The sequence below is a fragment of the Xyrauchen texanus genome, chromosome 5, assembly GCF_025860055.1.
Source record: "Xyrauchen texanus isolate HMW12.3.18 chromosome 5, RBS_HiC_50CHRs, whole genome shotgun sequence".
NCBI lineage: Eukaryota > Metazoa > Chordata > Actinopteri > Cypriniformes > Catostomidae > Xyrauchen > Xyrauchen texanus.
Window position 1 is genome coordinate 43,699,202 of NC_068280.1, and position 17,178 is coordinate 43,716,379.

General features: G+C 36.9%; 2 protein-coding genes across 2 annotated transcripts; both read left to right on the plus strand.

Annotated features, from left to right (window-relative positions):
* The first annotated feature begins 3,818 nt into the window (after positions 1 to 3,818).
* LOC127643942 (OX-2 membrane glycoprotein-like) lies at positions 3,819 to 7,269 on the plus strand. Its single transcript, XM_052126888.1, has 5 exons — positions 3,819 to 3,927; positions 4,071 to 4,412; positions 5,273 to 5,554; positions 5,856 to 5,954; positions 6,068 to 7,269. The coding sequence occupies exons 1-5, from the start codon at positions 3,888 to 3,890 to the stop codon at positions 6,100 to 6,102; spliced, it is 798 nt and encodes a 265-aa protein (XP_051982848.1). The 5' UTR covers positions 3,819 to 3,887; the 3' UTR covers positions 6,103 to 7,269.
* Positions 7,270 to 9,550: 2,281 nt separating this feature from the next.
* On the plus strand, positions 9,551 to 14,253 carry LOC127643941 (OX-2 membrane glycoprotein-like). Its single transcript, XM_052126887.1, has 5 exons — positions 9,551 to 10,058; positions 10,169 to 10,510; positions 11,079 to 11,381; positions 11,488 to 11,595; positions 11,752 to 14,253. Exons 1-5 carry the CDS (start codon positions 10,019 to 10,021, stop codon positions 11,817 to 11,819), a joined length of 861 nt encoding a protein of 286 aa, XP_051982847.1. The 5' UTR covers positions 9,551 to 10,018; the 3' UTR covers positions 11,820 to 14,253.
* Positions 14,254 to 17,178: the final 2,925 nt, after the last annotated feature.

Below are 17,178 nucleotides of genomic sequence, written 5' to 3' on the forward strand. Positions count from 1 at the left end.
GAAGATTCTTTTTGCTGTTATTTACATGTAGTGTAAAAAGCATATATCGCTATTTGCATTTAGTCCAAAAACCGCTGCCTAAATTTAAACAACAACAAAAAATAATGTGAGATTACAGATGTTCCTGTCTCTACAGTAATGCTTAACAGGAATACTAGAGCATACACATTTTATTCAGTTTTCTCTGGACAGGAGGCAAAAATAACAGTTGATAACAAATTGGAACAGATAAACCAGCAGTGGTCAAATTTGACCCAACGGCTCTGTGTTGGTTACAATGGATTTCTGTCAGTGACAATGAGCAACTAACCCAGCAGAGTTTGGTTAAAAACTACCCAACACTGAAAAAATAACCCAAACAAATAACCCAGCAGACTCAACCCAGCATTTTCAGTTAAAAAAATTAACCCAGCATAATTTAGAGTGATGGCATGAGGGTGAGTAAATTATGAGAGATTTTTCATTTTTGGGCGAACTATCCCTTTAAATGAAATAAATAAATAAAGTTTTACAGTAGCTACAACAAGCACAGTGTCAGATAAATAAACAGTTCTAGATTTGGTTAATGACATGACATGAGGAATCAAATATGTCTTGATATTTTGAGGTCACTGTACTGTAAAAACATACTGTAGCTACATTTCAGAACTGAAAACAAAAAAAAAGCCTTTATTTAAACTAAGCTGCAAAAACGGCTCATTTGAAAAACAGAATAAAATAAATAAATAAAGAAAACGAGATACGTTATTTAATAATGATTTTGAAAATGTGTTCAGAAAAAGGTTTCATTTATGGAGAATATTCGTTCATTTAATAATAACGTAATTTTATTTACGTTATATTAAAATAGCTATTTACCAAACGCATAGTAGGCTATTTAACCGCAGTTAAATTAAGGGGAAAAAGTTCAGATTTAACTTTAAACTGATATATATGTAATCCTTTGAACCAAGTCATTGTGATTAACTGGAGCGTTTCAGAAAATGCTAATCAAGATTTACAATTACTACACAAAAGTGCATCGTCACGGTTTACGCTCTTATTTTGATAGTAAAAACTCCAGTCACGAGCTCGTGACGACTGCCACACTCTGCTTCCGGGATGAGGTGTGTGAAAATATTTTGGGAAATTATACATTCTCTGGATTATTCGTTTGAAAACAAATGTTTGCATTGTCGCGCATTATCGGAAAATATGCTAATTAGTTTTTTCTTCCCAGATTGTTGTCATAAGTAAACAGTTAAGTTCCGTCAACACTTAATAATCTTTCTTCCTGCTCGAAATGGATCTCGTGCGAACACTGATTTAAAACCTCAATCTTGTTGTCATCTAACCTGTTGTGCTGTTGTAAATTGCTCCTCTGTATTTGGCAATAAATGCTATCTAGACCTGATTTAAAGTAATTCATTATTTTTGTTTTATTGTTCCTTTGTGTGCTCTTGGCAAACTTCCAGATAATGCAGTTGACTGCGCCGGATATAGTGATTGGTTGATAAAGTTTCATTATCATTGTAAATATTTAAGGATATTAAGATAAGAGACTGTTTTTCAAAATGAAACTGTTGCCTAATATTGATATTCGGATTTAGTTTCGTTATCGTGTTTTTTTGTTAACGGGTGTGTTTTATTTGGAAAGCCCGGGATGGCCCTCAGGGTGTGACAGAAATACCCAAAAGAATAATATCTGTAAAACGTGGCACGTGGGTGGATTACGGAACTAAGTTAATCAGCAATACGTTAAAATGCAGTACTCAAAATAATTAGTTGTCTTGAATACACCTCTATATGAACATGATTTCAATTTCTGAGTTCAAGACCATTTGAATATTTTTTTTTTTTTCTCCTGTGGATTTAAAAATGTCTAAGTGGTGTAACTATATAGAAGACAATATATAAAGTCGCATTAAAAGCTGAACGTTGGCATAAGTAGTTTGGAATAATCTATTATTAATATGCATTTTTAAAATGGCAGTACTACAATTTGGTTTTAAAATAGCTTATTAGTTTTATTTGAAAAAATCAGCCACAACACAAACCACTTGCCACAGAGCAGTTATCTGAGTTACTGTAGACTTTGTCAGTTTGAACCAGTTGGGCTACTCTGTTAACCTCACTCATCAACAAGGCATTTCCATCCACAGAACTGCCCCTCATGGATATCTTTTGTTTTTGGCACCATTGAGTTAATTCTAGGGACTGTTGTGTGTGAAAATCCCAGGAGGTCAGCAGATACAGAAATACTCAAACCAGCCCATCTTGGCCAGACTGGTTCGAACTGACAATGTCTATGGTAACTCAGATAACCGCACTTCTCAGATAAATGCTACTCTGAGATATGGGTTGATGCTGTTTTGGCAGTACAAGAGGGACCTACCCAATTTTAGGCATTTGGTTTTAATGTTGTGGCGGTGTGTGTGTGTGTGTATGTGTGTGTGTGTGTATATATATATATATATATATATGTATATGTATGTATATATATATATATATATATGTATGTATATGTGGTGGAAATTCACCAGTAAAACTAATCAGGCCACTCAAATGGGAAAGCTTAAGCAAAGAAAGTCTTTATACTTCTTACTAACGAGCCCGGGTAGCATCTCCTGCTACCAAAGTATACCTCATAGAGCTACAAGTGTCAGTTCCAAAATACAGAGTACTTATTTAACACAATCATACATATACATTTTTCAGAAAACAAAGAATCAACTAACCGTTTGGCTAAATACAAAGTGATAACCATAGACCTTCCTATCTTCCTTCACCTTAAATGGACATGTTCCTGTTATTAATACACACATCTTCATCCACACTAGTCTTCCTCACTACATCCCATAATAAGATGTTTTTCACACTTCGGATGTGTCTTCTAGATAAGACACAGTTCTCTACCTCCCTTTTCCCTCCACAACATGCTGGAGAAAGTGTGATGATCTGGGCCATGTTTTTATGTGGACATCAATTTGACATGTGCAACCTACCTAAACATCGTTGCAGACCATGCACACTCCTTCATGGCAATGGTATTTCCTGATGGCTGTGCCCTCTTTCAGCAGGATAATGCACAATGCTGCATACATTATTTGGGAATGGTTTGAGGAACATGATGAAGAGTTCAAGGTGTATGCCTGGCCTCATTCCCCAGATCTCAATTTGATTGAACATCTGTGAGATATGCTGGACCAACAAGTCCACGGTGGCTCCACATCGCAATTTGTAGGATTTTAAGGATCTGCTGCTATTGTCTTGGTGTCAGATACCACAGGACATCTTCAGGGGTCTCGATAATCCATGCCTTGGCAGATCTGTGCTGTGTTTACATCCCACAGAGGACCAACAACATATTAGGCAGGCGATCATAATGTTTTGGCTCTTCAGTACATGTATGTGTGTGTGTATACATATATATATTAGTTATTTTTACTTTGAAAAATATATTTGTAATGTTGTATATTATCTCATGTATTCATTGTGCAAGTGTTTTAATACCTTTTACTTCATGGTTAGGAATAAGCATGGCTCAAGTGTCCATATTCTTTTGGGGTCCACTTTAGATTTGGCTACTTATCAACAAATGCACCCTTGACTTTACTGTTGGGATACATAATCTTTAATAATCCAGAGCTTTGTCATAAGAAACTGTTTGAATATTAATGATTATTGTGCTAAATAGCCTATTTAAATGCGCACTGGTTAAAACGAATAGGCTTTTTCAATTAAATTAAATATTCAGTGTTATTCCCGTGTGTCATGATTCGTGATTAAAATTCCCCTTGTTTCGAGATCTCTTCCGTCAGAGCATGTCATGTGTTCTCCACAGCTGGTATCACACTGAGTCTGTTCATAGATAGCTCTAGACTAGTAGACCCCATACAAAGTTAGTCATGTTGCGTTTTCTTATTATTTTAAGCTTGCTTGGAAGAGGTTGGTATATTGTCAATTATATCATATTCCAACGCATAAGCAATGTAAGGTCTAAACTAAACGTAACGCCTCTGGATCTATTTTCTTCTAACTGGGTGTTGACGCTGCAAAGTTTATAACGATATCGCTTTTTTATTCCACAGCTTATCTTTTAGATATAATATCTAATGGAGATTCAACTGTTTTATTCGGTGATGATGCCTCACTCTCTTGTACACTGCCAAACGCATCTGGAGTTAAACAAGTGACCTGGCAGCGGGTGCGCGCTGATGAACGCGCACAAACACTGGCCACATTCAGTGAACGCTTCCAAAAGCATGTGGATGAACAATTTGTTGGAAAAGTCATCTTCACCGTGGCGTCATTTAATTCAACGTCCATTGTGATAAAAAACGTAACATTTGAAGACGAGGCTTGCTACATTTGTTCCTTCAAACTGTATCCAGTAGGACCCAAACGGGAAACCATGTGCCTCACTGTTAAAGGTAGGCTGATCAATTTTATGCATGGTGAGGGAAACTGACTTAATTCGGAGTTCGATTTAACAACCAAAATAATCAAATTGCCCCCCAAAAGAATTTTAGTCACACTTAAAATGTATAGATTTCCCCATAAAATATTAAAACAAGTGGAACCTGCAAACAAACGAGACTTCTCAAAACTAACTTACATGGTTTTGGCCATTTTTACAATTAGTTGTAACCAGATAATTTTAGTGGATGTATGACGTGAGCTATGGATATGATGCTCTAAGTTTGGCAACCAGAAAGTGTTAAAATAAATTTGGTCTTAATGTTGAATGCTATCTATTGTTTCATCCTGTAAAACATAAAATACTTTTTTTGTGCAATATGCTCCTTGAAATCTTTCTTTACAATAAAACGTGGCTTGATATTTCGTTATAATGCAATTTCATGCATTTTAAATGTGGCTAAAGTGTGTAACTTTTTATGTAACTGTTTATAGGACGTATGGCAATATGTTGTCTAAGTTAAAAAGAAGTTCTTAAATTCAAGAAAATACGTAACATAGAAAATATACAGGGTGGACAACAGTGATATTATTAAAATTTATAATGCAAGTCTTTTCCGAGGAAACTTTAATTTCACATTGCTTAATCAGCACAGTACAATTATGTCCATTTCCAGAGAAACGAAAGTGGGGAAGGTATGTCATTATGTTTTTGTGCTGCAGTGAACATTCACAAAGTGAACACATTGTTTTTTATATTACAAAAATTCAAAGCTTTAAGTTATGTGCCACAAATTATGTAGCAATGTTGCCTTTTTTGTTTTTACAATTCAATTATTGGAACATTAAGTCATGACGTTGCCTGTTTTTCCAGGTATATCCAAAATAATAGCAACACTGAATGCTGCACCCAATTCTGATGTTAAAATCTCATGTTCAGCCACTGGTAAACCTACTCCAACTCTCCATTGGAAATCCACAGAGAAAGAGCTGAACCTCAGGTTGAACAATTTCACAGTGCTGAACAAAGACAGCTCATACACTGTTACAAGTAACCTCACATTTCCAAAGACACATTTCCAAGGGAAGTATGTAGAATGTTTAGCTCAAAGTGGCACCATGGAGAGCGGCTTCAAAATCTATGTTCCTGGAGAAGGTAACTGACTCAATATACATATTACCTTGGAACATAATTGTTTGAGGTGGTAGTGGCATGCAGTGGTTAAAATTCTGGTCTGGTGATCCAAAGATTTAAAGACCAAAGTTTGAAAAGGCAGATGGTATATTTGTCAAAAAAAAAAAAAAAAAAAAAAGACCAAATGGCATTGTAAATCCAGAATTAATATAAGCAAAAATGTTGCATGGTCACATGTCACTGTTTTGACAGTTTCTTTTATTTAAATGATTTTATGTATCACTGTATGTAATTTATAAACAAAATTATTTTTGTTTTACAGAAAATAATGCCACATTAAGAAATTATATCATTACAATTGTGGTCCTCATTATCGTCTGTGTTGTAATTGCTGCAGTCTATCTTTACATCAAGTTAAATGGTAAGAACATTTTACTGTAATTTTAATTATTAGGACAACATTTACTGTCATCTAATGTATCACATGCCATGTAAGGAACCACATTAAATATGTCTATTCTTCATTTCTCCCAGATTCTAAAGTGAAAACATCTGCTTCTACTTCATAAACTGCAACACATCTCTGGATTGCACAGCTGCCACTTAATACAGCAATCTAAAAATCTTTTGTTGTCTGTACAAAAGATCACATATTCACATTCTTGGATAAGCTATTTAATATAATATACATTTAAAAAATTTATAGATTGTACACACTGTATTATTAATGAAAATTATTATTAAACCATATTATATTAATGATAAATAATACTAATTAATAATAATAATACAAAAAGTAAGTGTTTTTCAAGGATCCTGGATTCTCCATCTATACATGTCCAAAAGGATCAGGGTCTGTGAGTAGTGTGCGTGTTTGTGTTTATTTTGGGGAGACCGGAGCTGTTGTCACACATTTTTACTCCAGTGGATATATCTCAGGATAGATACATTTTTGCAAGTCAATTTCTTTAGGCACATACAGATGGGAAAAATGTAAATGTGACATCAAACATCACTGGTGGTCGATTACATCTGCTACCTCAAAGAGATGGAGGACCTGCTCAGGGTATGTGCCTCCACCTCTGACAATTCCACCTCCCAGTCTGTGTCCTGCCCTGCCTCTGGTTTTCTTCTTGGAGACCTCTCTTCCCAACCCATCCCTGGATTTTATGACTGCCACCGACCCAATGGTCTTCCCCGGCTCATTCTTTTCTCACCACTGGTGCTTCCCCAGAGGAGCCCACCGTTGTTGCAGTTTTCTTTGGAGGTGCCCTCTCACTCCAAGTATCTTCACTCTCGCCAGTCTTCCCTCTCTAGAGTTTCTAGACCTCATCCCAGCTCTGAAGCCGCTCAACTCTCTTCCTGCTCTGGAGCCGCTCAACCTCATCTCCACTCTGGAACCACCTGACACTTTTCCTGCTCCGAGCTACCTACCCTTGGGTTCCCTACTCATGTTCTAAGCTGTCTTACCTACAGGACCCTGCTCTCACCCTGGAGCTTCTGAAACATGCTCCTCATTCCCTTGGTTAACCATGCCTGAACTCCCCTGGACTGTTCCACTGGCCCCGCCCTGGACTGATTCTTCTGATTGTGATTTTGATCTTTTGTGTTTAATCAGGTTGGGATCCAGGTGTACTGTGGGGAGGGGGTAGTATCATGATCTCGACACAAGTCTGGGTTTCTTTTTATGTCTGGATCATGTCACCTGTTTCTAGTGTATATATATATATATATATATATATATATATCTATATATATATATATATATATATATATATATATATATATGTCTTTTTTTTTTTTTTAGTCTGTGTGTGTGTGGTTCTCACTATGTGATCTGTCTCATATCTTGACCCTGCCCCCTAATTTGTCTCCTGTTTTCACTGTCTTTATATTTCCTTTGTGTTCTCTATCCTGTGCTGAATTATTCTTGGTCTTCTCTTGATCGGTTTGTGGTTGGTTGTTCTCGGTTTAGTTAGTTCTTTTTATCTTTTTGTATTTTTGGTCAGTGCTACTTTTTGTGTTATAGTTTTGTTGTCCTCTCGTGGGAAGTTTTGGTTCACCTTTTCTGTTTGTTTTTGCCCAGGTCTTTTTGTGTGTGTGTGTGTGTGTGTGTGTGTGTGTGTGTGTGTGTGTGTGTGTGTGTGTGTGTGTGTGTGTGGAATATATACTGTATTTTCCTATTTTTTTAAATAAAGGACTTTTTTAAGAAGTTTGAAAAACTTGGCTGTCTGCGTTTGGGTTCTCCTCACTGTAACATGACACTAATTTGGATACATTCTAAATAAATTAACCTTGTGTAGTGTTAAATTGTGAAATATTACACTATAAAGTTCCACATATTTGCTATTTATTTAAATGCAACCCTCATACTTCCCATAACTAGAGACAGCAAAATGCACATTTTGTGGATCAAGCATAAGCACTTTTTTTTTTTTTCCAAATCAGTTCCTGTATTCTGTCCCATCAGTTTCTGGAAAATATTACTTATATATATATATATATATATATATATATATATATATATATATATATATATATATATATATATAGTTATATATATTATTTGTAACCTGTAGAATAATCTGTATAAAATATTAGCAGATGTTTTATACACATGTAATATGCAAGTTCTGTTGTCAATAAGTTGAAAAATATTATTATATTTGTTAATTTTTTATAATGGGACAATCCAACAAAGTAGAATATAATAAAAAAAAAAACTATTTGAGACATCAAAAAGTACAAATAAATAAATTGAGGACCAAACCAGGTTTTGTGGACAATTTTTTCCCCACACATTTCTGCATTCTCTGTCCCACCACGACTTCTGGGAAATCTTGCTGTTCCTGTGTGTAATTAATAATTAATTAAAGAGATTAAATATCCCCTCAGTTTAGAGCCGCATTATGCCACCTGCTCCTGCTGGTTATACTTCAACACTTAGTTTGGAAAATTTTGCTTTTGCAATTCAAGTGCTGATCACTCCTTACAAATTTAGCAGTAATATACTTTTTTTCAGTTTCAAAGAATGATTTCTTTTCCTTGTGTGGAAATGAGGACTTGCCCAAAACTGTTGATGCTGTTTGGGTGAAACTTTGTTTAACTGTATTAAACAGTAGCTAATCTGAATAGTGCATAATCTATAAATACCTAATCTGGGGTGAAATTCCAGGGATAACATATAAGTAATCAAATTTTCTATACTTTAATGCGTTTCAGGATTCCTAAAGTTAACATTTTCTTCTGTTTCTAACATTTTATCAATTTCTATGTTTAATGTATTTATCCCCATATAAATTCACTGTGGAACTTGTGCATGATGGTTTCACGTACAGTGCCTTAGAAGGACAGCAGCACAAATACCAAACAAAGGTATCTCTTGGTATTGTGTGTTGTTCAACAGCCCTAACTAAAGAAGCCATAGGAGAGTTTGGTTATCTCTTACTAGAGTTAGTGAAAAGGCAATTTTTTCCCCTCCAAACTAAGTGTGGTATTACCAGCAGGAGATCATTGATGTGTGAAGTGAATTTGGTGACACTACAATGTGTAACAGTGATGTCATTGAATATGTTTCCTAATAAAAATCACATCAAAATTATGCAAAATGCCTTTTTTTTTTTTCTTCTTCCAAACTAAGTGTTGTAGTATAACCAGCAGGAGATCATTGATGTGTGAACAAAATTTGGTGACACTACAATGTGTAACAGTGAAGCTATTGAATATGTTTCCTAAAAACAAATCCTCAAAATGATGTAAAAGCATTTTTTCCCCGAACTAAGTGTTGTAGTATAACCAGCAGGAGACCACTGATGCGTGAACTGAATTTGGTGACACTACAATGTGTAACAGTGAAGCTATTGAATATGTTTCCTAAAAAAATAAAAATAATTATGTAAAAGCATTTTTTCACAAACTATGTGTTGTAGTATAACCAGCAGGAGACCACTTATGTGTGCACTGAATTTGGTGACGCTACAATGTGTAACAGTGAAGTTGTTTAATATTTTTGTATTATCGCTTTTCGGTTTTGCACTTTGCAGACGGTCCCTGCGGACTTGTCACTCATCGGCTGCGCTTAGAGATCAATGTAATTTGTCCAGCTCCGACGGAGGCTTGTTTTGATGTAAACGAGGTTGTAGCTCGTTGTCTATATTACTGCGGTTTGAAGTAGGTGTTGTTTGTGTTTTAAGAATGTTTCGCGTATGAGTTATTGATCCGGGAAGTACGAATCTGTGAATACATGTCCAACTTTACCGAACTATTTACTAGGGGATAGTATACTTTTGGATATAACGTTAAACACCTAAAAGGGAAATCCATCTTTTCTCTTACAGTAATTTACATTTGAGCCTTGAGCGATACTTACGACCAGGAATCATGAGTCATGAGAGGGAACTCATTCTTTCACTTCCGATTTGAGCCTACTGTAGGGCTATATAAGATGCTGCGCGTCTGATCGCAAACATATTCCAACGATTCATTATGCTGTGTCTTTTAATCATTTCAAGCTTCATAATTGGAGGTTGGTAATGAGAATCATACTTTTAACTATTTTTATACATCGCTTTTTCCGGGTGGAGATTGTATTTGTGAAGACGTCACTTAATAACTTGCTTATTTATTATTTTACAGCTTATCCTTCAGATATTTTAGCACAAGGAGACACAACTGTCTTGTTCGGTCAGGATGCCTCACTCTCTTGTACACTGCCAAACGCATCTGGAGTTAAACAAGTGACCTGGCAGCGGGTGCGCGCTGATGAACGCGCACAAACACTGGCCACATTCAGTGAACGCTTCCAAAAGCATGTGGATGAACAATTTGTTGGAAAAGTCATCTTCACCGTGGCGTCATTTAATTCAACGTCCATTGTGATAAAAAACGTAACATTTGAAGACGAGGCTTGCTTCATTTGTTCCTTCAAACTGTATCCAGTAGGACCCAAACGGGAAACGATGTGCCTCACTGTTAAAGGTAAGTGATTCTGTCCCTGAAACAAATTCTGTTCATTGATGTTGTCATGTGGTAATACCGTGGTACTGCTTACCATATAGTCACATTATCACTTCAAAATGACCATGCCCAAAATCCCCTCATGGTACTACCATAGAGTAGAACATGATAAAAACATGGTTATACCACGGTACCTCAATATATTTCTTGGTGTCAGTCAATTCTTTTAAAAATCTAAGCTAGTTAAGTAATAAAAGTTTAAAGTATTACAAAAATGATTGAATAAACAATATTAAAATGACATAATTAGTTCTACCAAACCATAATCTTAATATACAAATTGAATGTGAATTTAAATACAATGCTATTTTACATCAGCGTGCACCGAGATGCAATTACTGCATATAGAGTTTAGCTTTTCTGAAATGTAGATTGTAGAATATCAAACTTGATTTCACAAGTCTTTGAAGTGATTTATATAGGAGTATTTTCTCAAACAGTAGGCCTATATTTAGGTTTCAAGCTGCATTTCTGAAAGCATGAAAAGATTGCACATTTAAATAATTATGATGTTTTTTCTTTCTTTCAGGAATATCAGAAATAACAGCAACAGTTAATCCTGCACCCTACTCTGAACCAGATATTACAGTCTCATGTTCAGCCACTGGTAAACCTACTCCAATCCTCAAGTGGAAATCCACAGGGAAAGAGCTGAACCTCAAACTATATAGGTCACATCATTTCACAGCACTCAACAATGACAGCTCATCCACCACTACGAGTAACCTCACACTTCCAATGTCAAAGTTCCAAGGGAAATATCTAGAATGTGTGGCTGAAAGTGAAAGCGTGGAGGACAGCATCCCAATCCATGTGCCAGGAGATGATAAAGGTACTTGAATCAATATAAATAGTAGAAACAATTGAAAACATGTTATGTTTCATTGCAATACCTTTCCTTACTTTTTAATTAAAAAAAGCATTTCTTTCTCTTATAGCGAACAATGTTACATCAAGAAACTATATCATTACGATTTCGGTCATTATCCTGGTTATTTTCAGTATTGTCATCATTACAGTCATCTGCCTTCACGCCAGGCTAAATGGTAAGCAACAGAATGTTACCACTTTAGTTTTAACGAGATTTACAGTTTAATAGAACCAAATGTACTGTCATCTTTATATATATTCTCATTACTTAACCCCTCACAAACTAATTTAAGTAAATTAAAATATTAATTATGCTTCATTTTCTTTCCAAGGAGCCATTTCTAGGATGAAATCTACATGTGCAGCATCAAATCCTTCTCTAAAGCAGTTGGAATGTTAACTTATCAGCTACCTTAGAGTCATATTTGGCTTGTAACCCTTGAATTGTGAATGAGTAATTTTGCTTTCTATCTGGTGTGTTCTTTAAGGCAATCATGGTATATATGTTTTAATATTTTCTGATTTTTAAAAAATTGTTTAGTAAATTATTTATTTATTTGAATTCATGTTTACATTACAGTGTACAGTATTCTACGGAAGCGTATTGCATTCACTTGAGAAAAAAAAATCTACTCCGTTTTTCTGAATTAACGAGTTAATTATCTCAGAATTACGAGATTATTTTTCATGGAAAAAGTTTTTGCTCTGTTTTTCTGAATTAACGACTTAAATATCTCAGAATTATGAGATAATTTTTCATTAAAAAAAATATTTTGTTCTGTTTTTCTGAATTAATGAGATCCCTCAAAATCCTGCCAGGAGCTCTATTTTTGCTGGATTGCATGGAAGTAAACATGTCCCGCCTTTCAAGTTTAATCCGGTTTTATTTTACTTTGGGTCTGAGACATTGGGAGATACTACGGAGCCCCCGAAGTGACCTGTGCAAAAAAAAAAAAAAAATCTAAGAGACTTTCGCGTGCGCACGAGAAACTATCGCGTGCGCACGTGAAACTATCGCTTGCGCACGCGTTACAGTTTCCGGTGTGTGTATAGCTCTTTTCCGATTGCGTCAATGCCATCATTCATTTACTCAAAGATACTGAGAGCATGGATGCGCATGAATTTATAGAGATATATTTTAAACTTGGCCTTCAATACAAAGACATTACTGTCTATGACATTTGTAATACTGTCATGGCTGAGACACGCTTTGATCTTCCAAAGGACACTAATCAAGCAATAGACTTGTAGGCCTACTTGCATTTAACACTAGAACTACCGGAATTCTATAACTACTAGAATGGCCATAGTGGTCATTCTGACCGTTCATACTAGACTGTACCAAAATGTCATGTCATATTTACATTCGAAACTTCTATTGAGGTTTTAGAATGAAGCTTCTAATGTCTGTCGTCATATTTTATGGCGTCATCACCCTAAAAATGTATTGAATAAAATAGAATAATATGGATTAAATGGAGCGCCAAGCGAACGCAGATAGTCCTACATAATACAATATTTTTTTGTAATATATAATAGTGCTAGACTATACACATACATATGCCTATATATATTATATATTAGCTGCTAGACTGCCCCGGAAGGTGCATGCCTCGCTTTGTGTACAGCAAGTTTTTTCACCACAGTGAAAAGGGTTTTGAAAGTCTCAACGCCAACAAACGATTGAGGCGGAATATTTCGTTAGATAAAAACATGTTGTGAATTTTGGAAATTATTACATCTATCCTTTTTCAAAACATGTTGACTTTTGGACTTTACAACGCTCTGGAGTTATTGGAAATTGGAAACAATCCTATGCAGCCACCACTGGAATCAAAATCCATGAATAAATGAATCTGTTATATTAATAATAAACACCAGGACACGTAATTCTGAGATAATTAAGTCGTTAATTCAGAAAAACAGAGCAAAAACTTTTTTTCCATGAAAAATTATCTCGTAATTCTGAGATAATTAACTCGTTAATTCAGAAAAACAAAGTAGATTTTTTTCTCTCAAGTGAATGCAATACGCTTCCGTAATGTAGCATTTCTGTTCTCAAAAAATAAATTGTCTTTAATACGTTTTTATAACATATTATTTATATCATACCTTGAAATTCTCAGGGCTCCTGCATTTGCACTTTAAAACTATTTTTTCATAAAACTATATTTTTTGTTCAGAGTTTTTCTGATTGTTTGAGTTGAATTTGAAAGAGTAATGCACTGTATGAAGCACTATAAAGCAGGTTATTTTGTTTTATGTTCATGTATAATAATAGTAATTAATTAATAATGTTTGTAATAATAAAAAAATTAAGCAATATATCACAAGCAAGGGTGCTTTTGTACAGAATGAAAATGAAAATGCTATTTATCTTTTTGACTGTCTGTCTTGATGTCTTCCCACAAACCTTGATGTTACCGCATAGTGGTATCGTGTTTGATCAATGACGGTGATCCAAAATGAACATTATGACCCAACACCAAGAGAGGAGCCAATCCCCATTTTCAGGAAAATTAAGTTGCAGTATGTGGCTTATAGACAGGAAAAGTGAAAGTTATGTGGTTTATAGAAAGGAAAAGGAAATGTTATGTGGTCACCTGACAAAAGTCTGTAGGATGCTATTATTACTAATAGCCGTTTCCTGCTGCAGGTTTCCTGGAAATATCAAGCTGGTCCAAAGACATTTTAGTCATGATGAATGAGGACAACTGTGCATGTGGCTCCAATGGCTAAATGGTGGATAACAATGTTTTGTTATACACATATACAGTATGTTATACACTGGATATCTAGTCTTTAACGTGTATCTACGTGCACTGGGTGTATTAAAGGTGACTCATAAACGTCTGGATGTAATGTATTGTGTTTTATATTCTATTAGTAATCAAGAGGATAGTTGATTAATAATGTGTGAACTAATTAACTTATTAACTCATTTTTTCCTCCAACATCAACATTTCAGTTGAAAATTCATTAAAATGTATTTTAGTGCTGCACCCAGTGCTGGTGTTGTGCCGAAATGACTCTTCGCCAGATTCTTACTCCCCGCCATCTGATTGGTCCATATCCCTAAATCTCACCCCTAACCCTTACAATAGTAGGGAGTCATTTGTCCTTATCCCTAAAGGCCACCCTTCCACCTGCCTCTAAAATGAACCATAATTGGGAGTCTGTAATCACCTCGACACAAAGGGACGATGTCTCTTCATGCCATCTCAGATGTGTATGACTTTCTTCTGCTGAACATAAACAAAGATTTTAGAAGAAAATCTCAGCTCTGTAGGTCCATTTAATGCAAGTGAATTGTGATCAGGCCATTGAAGACCTAAAGAGCAGATGAAGTAATCCATCAGACTCCAGTTGTTTAATCCATGTCTTCTGAAGTGATCCAATTGGTTTTGGGTGAGAACAGACCAAAATGTAACTCCTTTTATGCTGTACATCTTGACAGCAGTCTCCTTGGCAGTCACGATTTCAAACTTGATTACATTTCCTATAACCCCAAGAGTTTTAAATCATGCCTAAAGACTGCAATGGCAAGATGTACAGTGAAAATGGAGTTATATTTCGGGTCAGTTTTCAAGTAGGACTTCGGGTTCAGGTTTGTAATTAATGAAAAAATAAACAAGCCTCCCGAACTTGTTTCACGATTACACAGAATGTGTTTTTGTCTGGATCTGCTCTGTTTTTCCATTGTTTTCCTATGTAAAGACATGCTGGATGAATGCACTTTCAATCAATGCACTGCATCTAGCTTGTTTTTAACACCGGTGTCACAAAGATTCAAAGTTCTGAACAAGATTAGGTTGCATAGAACTGCATAATACATTTTAAGGCCTGTGCAGACCTCTAGCATGTGATGCTTCATACACAGCTATACTAAATATCCACGATGGACAGAGATTATTTTAGTGGCAAGTTTCTTTATAACGTCACTCTCCCAGTTTTAAAGAGGCTGCTTGACAATTATTTTTTTGCTGGTTTAACACGCACTCAACATCCACCCACACCTTCTTCACTCATGGAATTTCGCCATACAGTGGTAAATGTAATTGCACCTTTTAGCTATCAAAAAGCTCCTTGATCACATCCAATTTTCCACAACTCATGTTGTCTGTAGTTATTTGTCGAAGATATTTTTTCAATTTTGCATCAGCGGAATGATCCATAAGCACTTTAAAAGGAAAATATCAAGGAAAATTTGATTTTGACATTGTTTTTATAGTAGTTAACGTATCGGTTACCTAACGTAACCTCGGTTCTCTCTAGATGAGGGAACGAGTATTGCGTAAGCTAGCTTACGCTACGGAAAGATTCATCTTTTCTGAGATATTGAAGCCAAAAAATTATCCTTAATTTTTGTATCCATTGTCAACGCAGTGCGGCAGCTGCAGACCTTGAGCGGGCTAGCTAGCGAGCTCATAGGTTGCTCTGCGGCAACTGCTGCAGCCTATAGACGAGCTTGGGCGAACTCGCATCCAATGAGAGGCGTCCGCGCGCTCACTGCATCAAAGCCCGCCAAAAAGGGCGTGACTAGAGTGCATATAAGCGTAGTTCGTAGGCTGGAACCCTGGTTTTCATTGACTGAAGCGAAAAGTCGCTCGTGGCGCGAGCACGGCCGGCTACGCAATACTCGTTCCCTCATCTAGAGAGAACCGAGGTTACGTTAGGTAACCGATACGTTCTCTTACGAGAGGTTCTCTCGTATTGCGTAAGCTAGCTTACGCTACGGGAACCCATTGTCAACGCCGTGCGCGCCAAGCATCCACTGTATAAGCCCCAGGGAATTAAGGGGGACCCGGGGAGCCCTTATGAGTGGGGAAATAATATTTGGCCGGCAAGAATGCGGGTCATTGATTGTGTAATACATAAGCACATAGTAGGACGGGAACGACAGAGCGGCGGTGCCGGTCTGTGTGGAATGTGTCCCATCAGTGCAGCTCACCAGGGGAGCTGTAGCGTATTAAACCGCTAGTAGTTTTGCCTGCAGAGCGGGCACTTCCATATTGTAAAATCTGACAAAGGTGGAGGGGAAGTCCATCCCGCTGCCACACATATGTCGTGAATGGAAATTCCGCTGGACCATGCCCACGAGGATGCCATGCCTCTAGTGGAGTGAGCCCTAATGCCCAACGGGCATGGCAGGTCTTTTGACGCGTATGCAGCAGCAATAGCGTCCACTATCCATCTAGATAGTGTCTGTTTCGAGGCGGCGAGACCTTTGGTGCGCCCTCCGAACGAAACGAAAAGCTGCTCGGAGCGTCTGAAAGCAGCGGAGCGTGCAGTATACAATCTCAGTGCTCTGACCGGGCAAAGGAGATTGGCGTCGCGTTCGCTATCCGGTGCTGGCAGCGCCGATAGGGAAATGACCTGTGCTCTGAAAGGAGTACCGATCACCTTGGGAACATAGCCGTGTCTAGGCTTTAAAATGACCTTGGAGTCACTTGGTCCAAACTCAAGACACGCAGCGCTGACAGACAGCGCGTGAAGGTCTCCCACACGTTTGACTGATGACAGGGCAGTCAGAAAAACGGTTTTGAGTGAAAGGTATTTCAAATCCACGGATTGAAGTGGTTCGAAAGGGGGGCTTTCATAGTTTCGAGAACTATAGAAAGATCCCAGATAGGAACCGATGGGGGGCGCGGGGGTTCATCCTTCTAGCTCCCCTGAGGAAGCGGATGACCAGCTCGTTTTTACCCCATGACTGGCCGTGCAGGGGTTCAGCGAACGCCGCAACGGCCGCCACATACACT

Coding starts and splice junctions, on each gene's coding strand:
- LOC127643942 (XM_052126888.1), top strand. CDS start 3,888: ATGTTGCGTTTTCTTATTATTTTAAGCTTGCTTGGAAGAG. Junction 4,413..5,272: donor CATGTGCCTCACTGTTAAAG/GTAGGCTGATCA, acceptor CTGTTTTTCCAG/GTATATCCAAAATAATAGCA. Junction 5,555..5,855: donor AATCTATGTTCCTGGAGAAG/GTAACTGACTCA, acceptor TTTGTTTTACAG/AAAATAATGCCACATTAAGA.
- LOC127643941 (XM_052126887.1), top strand. CDS start 10,019: ATGCTGTGTCTTTTAATCATTTCAAGCTTCATAATTGGAG. Junction 10,511..11,078: donor GATGTGCCTCACTGTTAAAG/GTAAGTGATTCT, acceptor TCTTTCTTTCAG/GAATATCAGAAATAACAGCA. Junction 11,382..11,487: donor TGTGCCAGGAGATGATAAAG/GTACTTGAATCA, acceptor TTTCTCTTATAG/CGAACAATGTTACATCAAGA.